A 19,901-nucleotide genomic window follows, 5' to 3' on the forward strand; every position below is an offset into this window, starting at 1 on the left:
AGTGAAAATGAATTAAAAACTGACTGACCATTTTAAACAGCAGAGCTAAACTATTTGGCAGGGTTTCCCTGAAGTTATTTTTCTGAGAGACATCTAGCAAACCAAACATCAAGTTTCATCCAAATTTAATTTTGTCAAACTGCTTTATTGTCCCATATTAGGCTTTAAACGCTGAGGATTGGATGTTTTTCAGTTACATGACCCACAGATTGCTTCAGACAGGTTGAATAAATGAATCAAAACATAGGCACTGTGTAAATGGAGTTGTGGAGGGTAGTGTAAGTGATTTTTAATATTATCCATTTATATCGACAGCCTGAAAGACCTCATAACCCTTATATGCAGCCAGAGCCACAGAAATGCAGCCACCGTGGGAACTGAAGGTAAGCTACCATATTGCACACCCTGGGGAAGAGAGGGAATGTTGGCCAAGTCACTGAGGAAAATCCCCACTCTTAGAATATTTTCTTCTTTTTATATCCGGCGTATGGTTTCTGAAAAGCGTTTCAGTTCCCTTTTTGTCTGGTCATTTTACTTTCTTCCTTCATCCCTGGAATTTAAAATAACTATAAGTTTCACATTAAAGTTTTAACTGGGAACATCAGAAGAAAAAAATTGTGTGTCGTTTAGTCCTGTAGAAGTTGAAGGAGAAATGCCGAGCGTTCCATCCCTTCTGCTCAGAACAGTAATTAATAGCATTCTGGGAAAACACTTTCCGCCTCTGTCATCAGACATCAGCTGGTGGGTGAGAGCATGGTATAAAATAGCTTTCCCAATTAAAGAGGGCACGATGAATAACAGCTGATGAGAGGAAAGTGATGGCATGTTACAAATGGAGCAGATAGCTCATCACAGGAGGGATGGTGATTCTCTACTGGCTCTTTTCCCTCTTAAAAGCACCTGGGTAGTGATATTGCATAAGTCTGGGATTTTCAGAAGGAAAATTTCAAAAAGGGATTTTGATGCCTAACTCCCCCCCGATCCCCTTTGTAAATCTCAGCCTACGGGTTTTCAAAACTTCTGCATAGAAATAGATTTTTTTAGTACTTCATTTGATTATTAAAAATGGCATAAAAAGCATCTGGACCTACATTGTCCACTGTTCACTGATTATGGATGTGCAGCATGGGACACCTAGAACTGGAGTTTTCAGAGGAGGAGAACACCTAATACCATTGAAGTAAGTTGGGATTGTGGGTGCTCACCATCTTTTATAATCACACCCACAATCAAAGACTATGGGTAGGGAGATAAAGCCTGATGATGCACAGTATATCAATCTCTATGAGGGGATGGCTGTGAGTTTCTTGTACCTTTCTCTGAAGCATGTGGTGCTGACCACTGTCAGAGACATGATACTGGACTAGATGAACCATGGGTCTGATCCAGTACTGCAATTCCTATGCCCTAAATCATTGTCCACACTAGGAAAATTAGGTCATAGGCGTAGCCATAGTGGATCAGACCCAGTGCAAAAGCTGCCTCAGTGATGGAAGCTCTAGTGTGGACAGAGTTCAGGCATTCTTACCATGTTGTTTAATCCTGCTCAGAACACCATTAAGACACATGGTGTTAAACCCCTGAGCTCTGTCTGCATTATGACTTCCACCTGCTACCACTAACAAAACTGCACCAGTGGCAGGTTCTAGTTTCTCTAGTGCAGATGCAGCTTGGGAGCTTGATTTTCAGAAGTGCTCAGAACCCAAAAACTGAGGTCCCAAAATTAGTGGATCTTTTGCCAGTCTCAGAGAACCAACACTGGTTCCTTAACCAACAGTCCCATAACACCAACAGCTCTCACTAACTCCCAGGGGACTTCTGTATGCAAAAGGCTGGTTATATTGCAACCCGAGTAAATACTATGCACAAAGTGGAAGTCTAGTACACTGACTGCCATTTTTTAAGAGTTAGGCTATGTGTTCAAGCCTGCTGGTGCCTTGTCCCTATGCTACGTCCTTCAGAGTCCCTGCTGCAGCCTGCACGGTGAAGACTGCAATGGAGATCTGCCTCTTTACTTCTTCCCAGGCTTTGCGCTGATCCGCTTTGTTTTCTATATCGAACACGGCATCGTAGATCCCTGGGAATGACTCTCCAGCGTACTTGTTGTGGCTGCTCGGAGCAAAAACAATGTGCCTGTGGGGAAAGAGAAAAAAGCCTTAGGCGGGAAGGAGGGATATTAGGGAGAACAAGGGGAGCTACTGAGACACGGCTGGGGGGAATCCCTGAGAGAAAGAGCAAAAATTGTGCTAGAACTAGAGCTGTTTTTTTGTTTTAAGTAAATTTTCAGTGAATTTAACATCATTTGAAGTTTCAGTGGATTTTGGTTTCATTTTTTGGCCAAAATGAAAAATTACTGGCTCCCCCCTTTCATGGGAAAATGAAAAATGTTTGCCCCCAAGTTGAATTTCTCTGCTTAGCTGAAATAGCAGTACACTCTAAATGATGCAAAAACCTGAGCTGTCCAAAAAGTCACACTATGTGGGGAAAAAAAATGTGAGCAGCTCCAGCTGAAACCCTTGCAAGCACGGGGAAGGATTTAGTAGTGGGAGGGTGAGCGGTTGCTTCCTGGAAGGCTGTTGGCATTTGAGGACGCCTGAACACTATTTAGCTTAGAAAGAGATAAAGATTGGCTTTGGATTTTAAGAACATAACATAAGAACGGCCGTACTGGGTCAGACCAAAGGTCCATCTAGCCCAGTATCCTGTCTACCGACAGTGGCCAATGCCAGGTGCCCCAGAGGGAGTGAGCCTAACAGGTAATGATCAAATTTTTTGTGTGCCCTGGGATTGAAGGACTTCTGATTTGGCCAGAGGGCCACAACACTGGCATCCCTTCTCTCAGATAACTGGGTACTTCAATGAAACTGAGGCATTGGGGCAAAATGAGGTATAGCCTCATTTTGGTATAGACACCAAAGGGGGAAACTGTTCTATCACCATAGCTTTATGACTATACATCTTACAATGTACTTTCCTTGTAAGATAGAATAGCATTACGGCATTCAAATGAAAATCCTTCTAGGATATAAGCAAACCTTACTAGCTGACAAGAAGGATGGTCCAATGGTTAGCACAGGAGTTGGGAAGACATGGGTTCAATCCCTGCTTCACCCTGTGACCTTTGACAAGTCATTTAGCTTCTCTGTGTCTCAGTTTCACAGCTGTAAAAACTGGGCAATAACAGCCCTTCCCTACCTCACAGGGATGTGTGAGGATAAATGTGTTAAAGATTGTGAAATGCTTTGAAATTTAAGAGCAAAATTCAGAGACATTTAATATTACTAAAAATACAGTCCTACACCCAACAGGAGAAGCTCAATAGCCCAAATGTGTTGTTGAGCTACATAAAGGATGTAGATCACAACCTCATGTCTTTCGGCACCCTCTCCTTCTCCCAAATCTGCTCCACCGTCAGGAGGGATGGAATCAGCAGAGGGATGTCCTCACACTGCTGTAACCAGCACAGTTATTTTCATCTTATTTCTTTAGCACTGTCCTAGTTACTGTTCCTTGTAACCAAGCCCTCTCGATGCCACGGCGAAGGTGCAGGAGGTGTTTACATGAGAATTTCTATTTTAGGAAGCTGTTCATAATATGAAAAAGTTGAAGAGTCATAGCACAATCAATGCTTTTTAGTAGTCTGCATAACTTGTTGCCTTACCTGTAAAATTTCCTGCCTGGTAAACCAAGAGGATCGATGAAAGCTCTTTCCACAAACATCAGCTGATCATTCATGATTCGCACAGCAATTGGACTGCGGGGGATGAAGACAACAATGCATGAAAATGTATGAACTACATGGTTTTCTAGAGCTGGCTGAGAATTTTTCAACATTATTTTTTAGTCAGAAAAGCTGATTAGGTGAAACCAAAACTGCTCCTGGGAACATACTGGCTTTGATGAAACTTTCACGAAGAAAGGTTTCTCAGGCGAAGTTTTGGTCAAAACCAGAGAGAGAGGAAGACACCTTCAAACCCCAGAATAGGCAATGGCCTTGTGGTTAGGGCACTCACCTAGGATGTGGGAGACCTGGATTCAAGTTCCTGCTCCAAATTAGGCAAAGCAGGGACCTGAACCCAGTTCTCTCATCTCCCAGGTGAGTGCCCTAACTACCACACTATAGGCTTTTCACTGAAAAACTTCAAAAGTCTCAGTTTCATTCTGAGGCAGAACAATAAAAATTTCCAAACTCTCAAAAATATTTCTGGGATAGGAAAACCATTGCCAGCCCTGTTCTAGTTTACAAAGCACTAAACAAATATTAGCTAGTTACTCCTTCCTATGCACCTGATTAGGCTGACAAGTATCATGATATAAATGAGGAAAATGAAACACAGGTGTTACATGCGTTGCCCAGTGCTACAGAAGAAGATGGGCTCTAAACTGTGATTAGAATCACATGGTCTTTCAAACTAGGACTGTTGATTCCAGAAGATGCTGTTTCAGACTGATTTCACACAAACTTGAAGGAAAAAACTGCATGTTAGACTGGGGGAACTTCCCATTAATATAAGCAACAAAATGGGAGGCTGCCCTTTTAAGAGCAACGGAAACTTGTGTTTTATTAAAGTACTAGAAAGAACCCACCAAAGAAAGAAGATACTAACTTTTCACTAGCTGCTGCTTTACGTGAAAAATATGTTCATTACATTATATAAGATTTTCACTAAAATTATCACAAAGCTCATACTGTTCATTGGTGAGTGCGCCCAGGAAACAGAATGTGTTGAGATCCAAATCCTCACTCAGGCAAAACTCATATTGATTTCAAAGTCAGTTTTTGCTGACCAAGGCCTGATTCAGGATTGCAGGACTTGGCCCTCAGCAAACAAAGTTGAGGAGCCTGGAGGCGAATTTGTCAAGACTGGTTTATTTTAACTTACTTATTCACATCAACCTCTTTAAGTCTTCTGTGAAAATCAGCAGCAGCTTCTGTGAAATTCGTCACAGCAGAAAAAAGGGGACCTATACATAGAAAATCCTTTTTTACTTCAGCATCACACGAAGAGCCTTGAACAATAAACATTTCACTTACTGAGGAAAACTTTGTATTTATTTTATTTACTGACTTGACAAGGAATCCTTGGCTTCCCCATTTCTTCTGGATCTGACTTTTAAAGGGCTGCAGTGCCCTCTCATAACATGGAAAACCTATTTTAACCATGGCAGCAGTGCTGAGGAAGAATGTCTAATAAAACTTCTACAAAGAGGCATTAAAATAATATTTAATTTAAATATGCTGAGAACGATTCTTGGGGAACCTCTGGTAAAGCAAAAGTTCTGAGATTGGGGTGGATGGGGAGGAGGAAAACCCTGGATCTGCAATTTTAATTTTACTGCAGACTTTACAAGAAGAAACTTGACATGTATCAACATTTCCAGCACTTGTGCCTGCCTGTACAAGGATTGCACCATTTTCACCTTAGGAGATTTCCACCCCACCCTTTGCTTGTTTTATGTGAGCTCTTTCCCTGTCCATACCAAGACAGACTTGGTGTAATGAGATCCCGTTGGGGAGGAACCCTCCTGGCCAAGGCATAGGATGGTGGTAGAGCCATTCTACAGCTGCTACTCAACACCTGGATTGTCTCCCATTATGTGGGAGTGCAGGCCCGTTGGATCATTGTAGTTGCAGAACATCCCCCCCTCTCCCTCCCCAAGCTCGTCCCCACTCTTTCCCTGGCAACATGCCCAAGCCCTCTTAACGGCTACTGGCAAAAGTCCCTGTGGGACTGAGTTCTGTGGCATACAGGGCAGCCACAGCCCTTGGGGAAGGCTCTCCCTACGCAGACACAGAGCTGTACTGGTTCCACCGCAGCCAGGGTGGACAGGACTTGGATAACGGCGTCTATTTCATTTCTACAGCTAATTCTCCTACCTCCCTCTCCCCCCCCCAAAAAAATTGGTTCTGGTTCATTGAGCAACAGGGGCAAACTTGCAAAAAGGGGAAATTTTAGAACCTTGCCAAACATACAAGTTCTGTAGGCAAAAGGGAAGCTTCAGACTATTTCAAATTTAACCACGAGTTTCAGAAAGCCCTGGCTAATCTAAAGTAGCTCCCTCCATATAAAGCCACCTCCCCTCTGATTGTTTATATCAAGAGAGTTGAATCACCCCCCAATGTCATGTTTCTGTGCTTGGCTGCCTCTGTACACTGAATGAGAGCTGTGTGTACGTGCAAGGACAGCGTTTAGCCATTGTTGACATTCTAGCCACCGTTTCACAACAGCTCATGTTTCACAAGCAGAAGGAGAGGGCTGACTAGGGAAAAGGTCTCCTGAAAACATACAAGTTTATTTATCACAAACAATGCCAGTGTTGCTCACTCTACTTCTTTTTTAAAAATCACAATACTTACAAAATGTATGTTTCTTTAAGCTCCACTTTCTGGAATCACGTGATTATGAGAGAAATTTGTATTAAAAAAAAAAAAAAGTTTCTAGCCCTCATTGTTGCAGAGGAAAACTTGAAAACCTGAACCCGAAAGGCAAATAAGCTCAATTTATTACACCGCTACCTTGATATAACGCAACCCGATATAACACGAATTTGGATATAACGCGGTAAAGCAGTGCTCCGGGGGGGCGGGGCTGCGCACTCTGGTGGATCAAAGCAAGTTCAATATAACGCGGTTTCACCTATAACGCGGTAAGATTTTTTGGCTCCCGAGGACAGCGTTATATCGAGGTAGAGGTGTATTATTTTTTAAATAATGATTTTAAGCCAATCCCATGAGTTCACTGGGCCTGAGTTATGATTTTTGAATGTCTGGCGTTGGCAATATCACAATGCTATGACAAAGGCTAACAAAGTCATGTAAATGCATCATCCCAGAATACTATTGTGATGCTGAATCAGTGAGGGTTAAGCAACACAGAAGGCTGAGTGACTTAAAAGCAACCCTTAAGGACATATTAGAACAGTATTGAAATGGTAAACAGGGCCATTCCTTGTAGATAGACCCTTGATATGTGGGCTGGTATTGTTAGAGAATCAAGAATAGATACTACAGTAGAACCTCAGAGTTATGAACACTCAGGAATGGAGGATGTTCGTAAGGCTGAACAAAACATTATGGTTGTTTTTTCAAAAGTTTACAGCTTTGACTTAATTAATACACTTTGAAACTTTACTATGCAGAAGAAAAATGCTGCTTTTAACAATCTTAATTTAAATGAAACAAACACTGAAACAGTTTTCTTACCTTGTAAATCCTTTTTTAAACTTTCCCTTTATTTTTTAGTAGTTTACATTTAATGCAGTAACGCAGTACTGTACTGTATTTGCTTCTTTTTTTTTTTTGTCTCTGCTGCTGCATAATTGCATACTTCTGGTTCCAAATCAGGTGTGTGGTTGATCAGTCAGTTCATAACTCTGGTGTTCGTAACTCTGAGGTTCTATTGTCATATTTGTCTGTGTTTATCTTTATCTTGTTAGAAGTTTAACGTGATCTAATTAGCTTGTAGATGCTAAAATTTTGTTCCTGTTTCTAATGATATCATCAATGTAGTCTATTGATTCAGAGATCAAAAGGGAATATTATCATTTAGATGGGACTTGTGGTGTAATAATATTATTGTTCTCATTTCTCTTTGAAACTTGTAAATTCCACATAGTAAACTACCTGTGAACTGTTGGAATGATTAATTGCCTCATGCTAATGAATGTAACTAGTTATGGGTATATGCCTAGGAAACAGATTAGCTTCAAAGCAACAGTATGCATTACTTATTGTTCAGCCAAGGAAGGCCTGCTGTGACCACAACTGGCTTCAAGCTATAAAGAAAGCCTGGGGCCTGATCCTTGATATCTCAGATCTGCTTAAACTTTGACAGGAAAAGTCTAAGCCCGCAAGACTGAGGCCTCCCGGTCTACTCTGAATTAACCCTACAATTCTTATGGAAGAATTTGAACAAACACTGCACATGGACGGCCTTTTAAATTGACTCCAGAAGGATTTTTACAAATCAGCAGCCTCACCATCTCTGCCATGAAACTGACCTGAGAACTTAGAATCATAGAATATCAGGGTTGGAAGCACCTCAGGAGGTCATCTAGTCCAACCGCTTGCTCAAAGCAGGACCAATCCCCAGACAGATTTTTACCCCAGTTCCCTAAATGGCCCCATCAAGGATTGAACTCACAACCCTGGGTTTAGCAGGCCAATGCTCAAACCACTGACTTTGTTCATATCTGTATGTATAATGATCTTTAACCATAGCAACTCTCTTTCTTTTCTTTTTATTAATAAATCTTAGATGTATAGTTAATAAGAACTGGCTGTAAGCGTGTATTTAGGTAAGATCTGAAATATTCATTGACCTGCTGGGCAATGTGTCCAGTCTCTTGGGATGGGTAGAACTTTATATATGGTGAATAAGGTCTTTAGTAACCCTCACTATATTAGACTTGGCTGTCTGGGTGGGAGCCAAAGGCTGGACTGCTTAAAGGGAACTGTATTTTGGTTTCTTGGTAACGAGTAAGGTATTACAGAAGCTGTTTGGTTACTGGTTTGGTGAAAATAAACCACCAGCTTTGGGGATCGTCTCCTATTTTTTGCAGTTTGCCCTGATTGAGCCATCTCAGCGTGGCCCCTTCAGCAACCATGGTCACAACTGTGAATGAATTTTATTGCATAATATTGTGAAAACGATCTATAAATTAGCACTGTTAGATACTCTAGTATGATAGAGCAAAACAAAAGGAACAGTAAATAACTTTCAGTAGATTGCTAAAGCTGATCACTATTTTTTTTGCTGCAGGTTCAGAGAAGAATCACAAGCATGATTAAAGGACTGGAAAACCTGCCTCACAGTATCAGACTCAAAGAACTCCATCTGTTTAGCTTATCAAAAAGAAGGGTAAGGGGTGACTTGATCTGTATGTGTCTACACTGGGAACAGAAATTTGGTAGTAGAAGGCTCTTCAGTCTAGCAAACAAAAGTAAAACAAGATGCAATGACTGGAAGCTAAAGCTGGACAGGTTTACACTCAAAAGAAGGAACACATTTTCAATAATGAGAGTAATTAACCATTGGAACAGGGCTGTGGTGGATTTTCCATCACTGGAAACTTTTAAATCGAGACTGGATGTTTTTCTAAAAGATATGCTCTAGTTCGAACAGGAATTAATTCAGGAAAGTGCCTTTTACAATATATTTTGGAAACTTTATTCTTTAAAATAAATGTTTTAGATTAACTTTTGAAATAAAAATTCAAATAAGCAAACTGGCTCCATTTTTTTATTTTTCAGCTACCTGAAGCTATTTCCATATGCACTCATTCACTAGATAAAACCCAGTTCCTGCCCCTCATCTTTGGACACCTAGGGTCTCAAAGGCATAGGACCAGTAGTTACAGAGTAAAAGGCCACTGGGGCTTTTTGGCCTGTGAGGAGGATTCCTTCTTCTCTAATCCTGCAGAGAACTCCTGCCCAAGCTTGCGCTTTAATTTTTTTACCTAAGGTATTACCATAGTATCTGAGCATCTCACACTCCTTCATGTATTTATCCTCATCAGGTAGGGAAGTACTATTATCCCCATTTTACTGATGGACAGAGAGGCCAAGGCCCAGATATTTAAAGGTATTTAGGTACCTTGGCACAGATCCTCAGATGTCTAAATTCCATTAATTTCAATAGAAGTTAAGCACCAAAATACCTTTAAAAAGCTGACCCTAAGTGATCTGTCCAAGGTCAAACACAGCAGAGTCCACAGTTGAGCAGGGATTTGAACCCATATGTTTCAAGTGCCAGGCTAGCAGGCTAACCTCTAGACCACCCTTTCTCTACTCAAGAGATTCTGCCCTAAGTAAAGAATGAGGTAATATACAGCGTGACCGTGTTATAAGAGACATTTTGACAGTAACTTTTTAAACCTTCATTATATTGAGAAACTTAGGGAGATCTTAAAATGAGTTGTTTTATTCTGCTACAAGGCACACTGAAACTCAAAGTCCAGCTTCATAGATACAAACAACCATATTTCTTCCCTTTGTGTACTTCTAATTGATGCACTCAGGACATATAAACGTTTAATGTCTGCACGGTCATTACTCACCAAATGACACTCCGTAAGTCTCTACCTGTTCTTCATGTTTCTTGGTCAAATTATAGATTCTATTTGTGTATTTTCTTAAGGCTTCTCCATAATCTTGGCAGTTGAAAGGAATGACCTGGGAGTCTGCCAGTTCATACACCAGTCCTCCTCGTAACTGGGCAACAGTAAGCTGTTTCGTGAATGTGGGGTCATAAAATCGTTCTACTAACTCAAAAGTCTCATAGACGGTGTGGTAAACTGGGTAATTGCTGAACTTGTCTGCTCTCTGAAAAAGAATGAACAAAGTCTCAGATGTTGTAACTGAAGCCAGTTTGAGGGATGAAATTGGTCAGAAATGGCCAACAATAGATCACCACAACTTCCGTATCATGATAGCTCTTTTCCAGACACAGATGAATTACTGTCCTTACTGCTGTGAGGCTCCTATGAGGAAAAAAGCAATCCAAATTCATGGGGTACTATGGCAGAACAAAAGTGTGCAGCAATCCTTACTGTCTGTCTATGGTGGCCTCTTTCTGGCCCCATCCTGAGCTCCAATACCCACTGACTCATTGCCAACAAGCAAAACAATGTGGTTGTTTGAGTAGCACAAGTGCAAAACAGTAGTCCCGTTGGATCTTGTGCAATTCAGCCACCACCTACATCTCTTCCCTCATTTCCTCCTCATCATCTTGCCCCAGGACTATAATCTTTCCATTCTCTATTCTTGTCTTCTTTCCTTGTACGCTCCACTCTTTCATCCAGCATTCTATCCTTAGAATTATCTTCCACTTCTTACGTGCTGAGCTGCCTTCCTCCATGAAATGCATGCTTCCTCCCCCCTGAAAAAACAGCCTCCAATGCTGACCTCTTTCAAACATTGATCTCTTTATGGACAGTGTCTCTTTCCAACTGCTCTTGAACTAACAGAATATTTTAAAACCATAGGTTAGCTCCTCAGGGCAGAGAGCTAAGGCCTGATTGTCCACTCCATCCTGTGTAACCACTTACACTTGTGCTAAGTGGGTAGTAAAAAAAAGCTACAGCTCTGATTTGGAAGCACTTCATACCCATCTTACACATTTTAAAATGGCTATGGATACTGAATGGTAAAGAATCAGGCCCCGAGTTTTCTGTAAAGCATCATGCAAACATATGGAGCTTGACAAATAATGATCCTAGAATCTTTAAAAGAACTTCATTAGGATTGTTAGATATATATCTTCTGCATCTCAGCTTGATTTTTTTTTTCCTCCAAAAAGGTTCAGTTTTACCAAATGTCTACAGCCTGACCTAAACTTAAACATTTTTACTGACTTATCTATGTCTGTAAGGAGTGTGATTTTTTTGCTGATGCAGTTATGCTACTACATACCAGTATCTGTTTGGATCATTTTGCTTTACTGAATCAGAATAAGCTATACAGATATAAGCCCTTTTATGTCAGTGTAATTGTGCCTATATCTGGGGGAGAGAGCAAGAGAGAGTTGCAGCTTTCAGTATGCCTGTATGGTTAAAACGACAAAACTTTTAGACAAGGCCTCAGTCTTAAATTCCAGTTGGCCCTGACATTGTAGGACCTTGACCGTTAGTGCTAATGAAACACTTGTAAACTGGTTTAAACGTAAAACTGTAGTTTAAAGGAAAAATTGGACAAACCTTTCCCTTACTGTGGTGGGTTACAAGTGTGGTTTTTCACTTATGAGGCAATGTGTCACTAGAATGAAAGAAAATACATGCAAGGGGACAATGTGATGTGTGTGGGAATGACAGCGGCGACCAGGAGCTGACTCCATCTACACTTCTTCATCAAGGGCCCTCTTTGTGTAACTAGAGGTTTAGAATGCACACATCACCATCATGGGTGAATTGTCCTTCCAGTGTTTGTTTCTTCACAAATTCCAAAATTGCATTTCTGTGAGCACAGGACCAACACTTTGAAAGTTTTTTGTTTGTTTTTTAATTGTTGAATATCCCACGGTAGAGTCACTGTTCTCAAAATAAAGCCAAACCTCGGTATCAGTTGTTTTCAGGAAATCTGGATGCCTTACCCTGTTCTTTGTATAACGGGCTCTGCCTGATGTAATTCCCAGACGCTGAAAATAAGCTTCAAAATCACTGCCTGATCCCAGTTTGTTTATTCTACATGCAGAAAAGAAAAGGTATCAAAATGAGGCTACAGTTAGATCTAGTATGAATGATTATGCAAGGTGTTGCTAGCCGAGTTTCCAAAGTATTGTGGACAAGGCTTCTGACAAGCAAGGTCATAACGGTGAGGTAAGGCTATTAAGATGAAGAATGCATTGGAAAAGGATACACATTGAGCCTGATGTGAGAGTGCTGTAGAATGGGACCTGGGGCATCTTGGTGATCTCAAACATTAATAATCTACTGTCGACTGAAATCAGTTGGGAGACTATATAAAGATGTGTTTATATGTGGCAGACCACTGTACAATCAAAGCCTTGCAAATAGTTTCCATTGCGGAAGAGGCTGTTGCTGGTGTTAATTTCAAGTGGATAATGCCATCTGCTGGGCAGAGGCGGCAACACAGAGGAAAGGAAACCGAGAACAACACACACAAGTATATGGAGGAGGGGAAAAGCATGTCATTCTAGATCGGATTTGTTTATTTGTACATATACATGCTTCTACGAAATTAAATCTAATAAAGGCCAGCTCCTCAAATTGTTGTAGCTCCACTGAAGTCAATAAAACTATGTGTATCAGCCGAGGATCGGCTCAGGGAGTCTGATCCTAGCGCTTACTTAGGTGAGAAACCTCATTGAATTCATGTGAGCAGGGGCTACAAGATTGGGGCAACGGACTTGGGACACTTGAATCAAGTAACATTAGGGGCTAAATTCCATTTACCTTACTGACATGATTAGTCCCATCTTGTGAGTAAGGATTTAGCCTTAGCAGGCAGGAGCACGTAAACAACTGTATAGTTTCCATGGGGATGTTTTAATTTAGATAGCAACATTTACTGTAGATCACCTTGCATATTTAAAGGAATTTAAGTACACATTTGTATATATAGTAGGTCATGGCCTTTTATAGTCAACTGCATCAAAAAAGAATGAGAAGTACAAGAACAACTCTCCTTCTTTACTGTTGTAGTTTCTTTTAACGAAACATTTGTTTATCCTAACAAGAATGCAGCACTAGATTGTCTTCCAAAGTGTTATTAACAGGGCATTTAAACTTTTGGTTAGTAATTGGCACAGGTACCGCCAATGTGGCTTTGCAAAAACATTTCCTAAAGTCATCGATACTGCTAGCTACTCACCTGCTACCAGATAGTTTTGTATCATCACTATCAATGGCAACGATGCTTTTAAAGACAACACACAGTGATCCATTTGAAACACTGACGAGGGGGAAGGGGAAAAAAAACCCATACAGTTTCATGAACTTGCCTGGGATGACTTTTACTTTCTGTTGAGGGGTCCTTTTCAAGCCAGCTCTCATAGAGAGACTTGCCTTCATAACCCTCATCAGGGCTTGCAATCTGGGGAGGCAAAGCACATGCTCGAAATGAAAGTGTCTCCGCTTCCAGTTGAACTTTATCAAGAGGAGATGCATATCGTTAATCTGCATTATTCTTGATCTCAAATGTTAACACATATGTGGCTTTACGCATGTTATTTATAATCTATGGGTCCCGATCCTGAGCCACGTACATCATGCACTTGGAACAACTTGAAGGAGCGGGGCTTCTTGACACCAGCCCCATGCTGGGGCTGGCCAGAGCACTGGTGTAAATTAGAGCAGTGCTGAGGGTTGCTCTGACTTATGCCCATTGGACTACGGCCCTTAGGGATGCTCTGAGTGGCAGCCTGGGATGCCCCAACCACACTCCTTTCCCCTTGGGAATGCCCCCTATGGTAGGAGCTGGGAGACAACAGCCCTAGCCCACTCAAGGTTCTCCCTAGCCAGGGGCGATATTCTCCACACACAGGTTGAGCCTACATTATGGCTGCTTTGTGCTACTGGAGGAGTGAAAAGCAGATGCACTGGATGGCAGGATCTGGACCATAATAATAATTATTTATATAAGGGGAGTGCCTTGAAGTCCTGACTGAGATCAGGGCTCCATTGTGCATAGTAAGAGACAGTCCCTACCTCAAAGTATTTGGAATCTAAATAGACAAGACTGACAAAGTCAGCGTTATTATCCCCATTATACAGAGGGGAAACGGAGAGGTTTTATTCGATGACTTGCCCAAGGTCAAACAGGGTATCTGTGGCAGAGCTGCGAATTGAACCCAGGTCCCCAACCACCAGACTGTCCTTCAAGAGCGAGGACTGAAGATAATCTTGTCCTTTCAATACCGGTCTCAAACCGAAGTAATTTGACAAGCAGAGCTTGCAAAACCAGCCCGAGCTCGTTTACCTGGAAAGCTGGAGATTTCACAAACACAAGCACTACAAAGCTGGGAGTGAACCGTTTCAGAATACTGGAGGGGGTCACTTTCTGCATTGACTATCTATAGACATATATAGCTATAGAGATACACGCCAAACTGAAAATCTTTAGGGTTCCGACCTCTGAGATTATGCCTGCAGCTAGCAGAAAAACAAGCTTGTGAAATAACTGCCTGGCTGCTATCATTTCCCACGCACTTTGCTCAGGTTTGGGGGCTAAACTCAAAACGAGACCTCCGCAGGAGCAAGCTGAACTCTACAGTGAAGGGCTCCGTGCTCCAGTACAGACTTTATCCTGACATTATCGGCCAAACCATTATCAGGTAATGTAAAAACCATTTTTTGTCTTTTCCACAGCACAGGAATAGCTGAATAGAACCTCATGTTTGCAGTGGCTTACATCCAATCCTAGGCTCTCACATAGCTTCAGGGTTGATCTTTTATAGTGCCGATGCAGAGTTTGGCAGGTATAGGCCCAGGCTAAAATGTGACGAACAGGACAAGAGAACCCAATCCTGTATTAATGCAAGTGTTGCCATGTGGCTATTAAATGATTCCTGCCTTGCAGTAGGTGTAGGGCCAAAGAGAGAGGCGGGATCTCAATTCCATGCTGAGGATCATGCTTAAGCCCATCCCTCCTCAGAAATCTCTACCTCATGCACCACACTCCTCCTTATAACTTGTAAGGGAGAGGGGGGTAAAGGGGCCTTAAGACTGATTTCAGCCCAGCGTAAAGGATTATGCCGAGTGCATAACCTTGCTTTTACCCATAGCCTCCACTCACATCTGCACTGACATGCAACAACCTACCACACCTGCTGTGTTGGGGGGGAGGGGGGGTAGAGAAGGAGGGAAGGAAATTCAACCCTACACAGAGGGCCAGCACCTGGCGCAGGTTCCACTTCAACCCTTGTTTTGAAGGATTAAGTGGGGATTGCAGAGGTGCAAAGGTTCTGTGCTGTCCCCCTGCATAGGACAATCCAGGCACGGACTTGTTGCATCAGGGCCTTGTGGTACATGTTCTTGCTTTTCAATTATTTCCCCAAAGCAATGACATTTTAATTAGCATTTCAACACTAACGAACCTAGTCCCTCTGCATCCCAGTGGCCTATGCTTTTGTGGAAGGCTTCCATTGAGTCCAATTTTCCAATCACTACCGAAGTTGCTCCTTTACAGCTCAAAGGGAGCTACATGCACTATTATCAAAGGCACAGAAGATCCCTTAATCTCTCATTGAAATAAATGAGGTCACTATTTTAGATAAATTAAGATAAAAATAAAAGCTTGGTATTTAAAAAAAAGTATAAATTGAGCAGCTTTTTGCAATTCTTAATTTCTAAGGATAACTAGAGGTAGGTTGTCTGTGCTTGTTCTCTGAATTTCACAGAATCATAAAAATGTAGGGCTGGAAGGGACCTCGAGAAATCAGCAAATCCAACCCTCTGAGCCGATGCAGGGCCAAGTAAACCTAGCCCCTCCCTGACAGGTCCTTGTCCAACCTGTTCATAAAAACCTCCAATGAAGAGCATTCCATATTCTCCCTTGGAAGCCTATTCCAAAATTTAATTAACCTGATAGATAGAAAGTCATTCCTAATATGTAACCTAAATCTCCCTTGCTGAAGACTAAGCCCATTACTTCGTGTCCTACTTTCACTGGACATGGAGAACAACTGAAGAACATATCTGAAGACTGTTATCAGATCCCCCCCACTCAGTCTTCTTTTCTCAAGACTAAGCATGCCCAGTATTTTTAATCTTTTCTGACCGGTCAGGCTTTCTAAATTTCATCACTTTTGTTGTTCTCCTCTGGACTGTCTCCAGTTTGTCCACATCTTCCCTAAAGTGTGACGCAAGGGCTGCAGAGCCTGCCCAGAAGTGGGGGAGGGCAGAGCCCCCCCACCCCGCCCCTCCTCTTTCGCCCGAGGCCCCACCCCCAGCCAAACTGGAAGCCAGAGCAGGCCAGGAGCTGCGGACCAAGGGCAGGAGGGTCCACGGATCCCACAGCTGCCTGCACGCCATGCATGACTCTTACCCGGACCCAGCTCTGTCTGGGGGACCGCAGCCGAGCCATGGTAAGAGTCGCATGGGCAGCTGTGGGGAGCCACGCTGTGGACCCTCCACCTGCCCGGGGTAAGCGGGTCAAGAGCAGCCCCTGGCCCGTGTCCCTGCCCCGTGCCCCCTCCCCCGGGGCAGAAGGGTCTACGGTGCAGCTCCCCACAGCTACTCATGAGGCTCTTACCATGGCTGGGCTGCTGTGGGAATCTGTGGATCCTCCTGCCCTGGGGGGGGGCGGGGGGACAGTGCGGGGCGGGGACATGGGCTGGGCACTGCTCTCGACCCTCCCACCCCAGGCAGGTGGAGGGTCTGTAGCGCGGTGCCCCACAGCTGTCCAGGCTCCACAGCCGGGCTCCAGCTGCCAGTCTGGCTGGGAGGGGCGGGGCCCCTTGTGAAAAGTGGGAGGGCTATGGCCCTCTGGTCACCCCTATTCCGGTGCCCCGGGTGTGATGCCTAGAATTGGACACAATACTCCAGCTGAGGCCTCACCAGTGCTGAGTAGAGTGGAACAATTACATCCCATGTCATACATACGACACACCTGTTAAAACTTCCCAGAGTAATATTAACCTTTTTCACAACTGCATCACACTGTTGGCTTATATTCAATTTGTGATTCATTATGACCCCCTCCCCCTCAGATATTTTTCAGCAGTACTACTGCCTAGCCAGTTATTCCACCCCATTCTTGCTGCCTCCATGCCTTCCTGCCTTCAGAGCTCTTCAGGACAGAGATGCTGAGCCCTCACTGTGACCTTTATCCTTTAATGCTAGCAAAGGAACGCAGAGCCCAAAATTGCCAGTGAACTGAAAAATCCATTGTTCACACAGCTCTGCTCCTGGCCATTGCTGGACATTAATGAGCCTCTACCACTTTAAATGAAGAGCTTAAAATACATCTGGAGAAAGAGGAGAAGTCCTAAATGAGCATGTAGGGGAAAGTGCCTCTGTGCATCTGGTTAGGTTTGGGTATAGGACTGTGTATGGCTCTTTGACCTGTATAGCTGTAATGGGCTCAAGCCCCGTTCTTTGTTGATTTTCACCAGCCCTGCACTTAGAAGGATGAAGAAGTGAAAATGTGGCTCTCCACTCCACAAGCTACACAAGTTTTTGGCCAGTCCTTCCCTAAGGAATTTAGGGAGGTGAATAACTGCATTAGAAAATAAACAGTCACTTCCAGGACATAAAAAGGTAACTGCTCTCCTTAGGGTCCGATGAGCAGCTTTAGCTGTACCGGAGGAATAAATGCATCATAATCTTCTGTATCCTCGAGAAGGATGAGGATGTTCTCCAGTTGACTTAGACAAAGCAAGAAGAAACAGAGAGAAATAGGAAATGAGCCATTAGATTACCTCAGGGATGGGGACAGCAGAACAGAACAAAAACTGGGGAAACTGCTCTTTGAATGAAGACAAAAAGCAGAGAAAGGAAAAGAATCAGAATAATGTTGTGTCTTTCATCTACAAACTAATAAAAAAAACAACAACCCAGATCATTCCAAGACTGACTTCAAACAGCTTAGAGAATAGACAGGGCTTTTCAATGACAATAAGTGCATCCCTATGATAAACGAAGTAGTGGAAAACATGAATGAATATAACGTAGTACTGGGAATTCCCTGATACCGAGAAAGCATTCAATTACTGAGCGCCCCTGAGGCCCTTCGTTGTTCTATTCTACACTTATGTATTATTCAAGCTCTTAACAGAGGCATGGGAGCTTTTTCCAAAAGAAGACATGCTCATGTCTCTCAAGCATCTGATGGTATTTAGATGGAAGTTATCTGGCTAAACACAGATGCCTAATTTAAGGTGTGATGTAAAACGGTGGAGGCAGGCACCACTAACAATATTTTTCACCCAAAGCATTTTTAGTCTGTTTCTCTTTGCAGATGGCTCCCTGGTGAATGAGGAAAGGGAGCAATCCTAATCTGTTTCTTTCAGCAGTAGGAGTGTTTGCAAGTAAAACAGCCTTTCCTTCATTGTGAGAAGTGTTACTGCTGTGCTGATGATCCCACAAACACTTCCCTTTCCTCCTCAAAAGAGAGAGAGAAAAAAACCCAGGAAAAGTTGAAAAGGGAGGGGAATGCACAAGAAGGAAACACAAAGTTGAAACAGTTGAAGACGAAGAAGCACACAGCCTGGAAACCTTGTGCATTACTTTGTGCATAAAGAAGTATGATTTACACTTGAGAACAACCCAGACTAGGAAGAGTCTTTCATAGCCGGGGACACTAGATATCTCAGTGGGGGTCAACTTTTTGTGTCTGTGCCAATAATTGACATCCACTGCAGGGACCAATGAGTGGGTGATCTCAGTCCAGTTCCAAGTGAACAGATGTCCACCAGAAATGTCAAAGACTGGAGATGGAAAGTGAATTAAGCTATCTGCCTCTGGAGGTGGCTCAAGATGAGGCACTTTGGTGACTAAACTCCACTATTCACAAGCCCAGAATTCATACAAAAGACACTTGTATGGCAAGATGAAGCTTGCTCTATATATTTGAAAACTGTCAGTTCTCATTCTTAAATGAGTAGAATGAATTCACCTGAAGAGCCACATTTTATATGCATTCAAGGAGAAGCAGCATCCTTTAATGTGCCTGCCACCTACAGTAACAGAAGATCTAATGAGCATTACTAAGAAAGAAAGAGAAAAGGATAGCTATCTGGGACACCATTTGTACAAATTGGGTATATCTGACCCATTGGAAGAATAATTTAATCCTTTGATAAATACTGAGGCATTTTGGAGGGGGTGTGAGAAGAGCTTTAGGGGGATAAGATGAAGAGTAAGGAGGGCACCAAGCCAATTTGTCTTAAATCTCTTCCATTTTCAGGATTTCTTTTTAAATCCCATTTTTAATTCCTTCCAGCTTCCTGTCCACTTGTCCAATAACTTAGCTTTTAGTGGGTTGATTATCTTCTTCTTGGTGTTTAAAAATATACACTGTAGTATAGTTTTGTTTGCTTTAGTAATACTCTTCATCCTCCATAGACCACTGAAGAGCAACTGTGGGCCTGGATCATGTCCTAATGAATGGAAGTTTTGCCATTGACTTCAATGGGAGCAGGATCAGTGCCTCTGTAGGCTACAAACTAATCTGCAGTAAGTTTGTGACTTCAGTTATCAGAAAGTCATGTGCAGCAAACACTTCGCTTTTGTACCTCTTCTGTCAGATTATACACCAATTTGTAGAGAAGGGGGCTGCAGTCAACTCTTAAAGTGTAGTTGCCTGAAAACCAAACACAGACAGTGAAATCTTTTTTAAGTGGCTTTGACTCACTGCTAATGGACCAAACCCTGCTGTTCTCACCTGGGAAAAGCTTTCATTGACTCCAAGAGGAGTTTTAGCTAAGTAAGGACTGCAGGTC

The 19,901-nt window shown here is 42.6% G+C and overlaps 1 protein-coding gene across 3 annotated transcripts in view; it reads right to left on the reverse strand.

The window, feature by feature from the left end:
* Positions 1 to 1,943: 1,943 nt before the first annotated feature.
* LOC135880015 (N-acetylated-alpha-linked acidic dipeptidase 2-like) overlaps positions 1,944 to 19,901 on the reverse strand; it is a 41,553-nt gene continuing 23,595 nt past the window's right edge. For 2 of the 3 annotated variants that reach the window (XM_065406101.1, XM_065406093.1), the window contains 7 exons: positions 19,695 to 19,762; positions 13,461 to 13,552; positions 12,090 to 12,180; positions 10,060 to 10,324; positions 4,884 to 4,965; positions 3,662 to 3,754; positions 1,944 to 2,133 (listed from right to left, as the gene is read on the reverse strand). In XM_065406101.1, coding sequence (XP_065262173.1) covers positions 1,944 to 2,133; positions 3,662 to 3,754; positions 4,884 to 4,965; positions 10,060 to 10,324; positions 12,090 to 12,180; positions 13,461 to 13,552; positions 19,695 to 19,762 — 881 coding nt within the window. The remainder of the gene's footprint in view (positions 2,134 to 3,661; positions 3,755 to 4,883; positions 4,966 to 10,059; positions 10,325 to 12,089; positions 12,181 to 13,460; positions 13,553 to 19,694; positions 19,763 to 19,901) is intronic. The other variant, XM_065406110.1, reaches the window with a different exon arrangement.

The sequence above is a fragment of the Emys orbicularis genome, chromosome 1 (genome assembly GCF_028017835.1).
Source record: "Emys orbicularis isolate rEmyOrb1 chromosome 1, rEmyOrb1.hap1, whole genome shotgun sequence".
NCBI classification, from domain to species: domain Eukaryota; kingdom Metazoa; phylum Chordata; order Testudines; family Emydidae; genus Emys; species Emys orbicularis.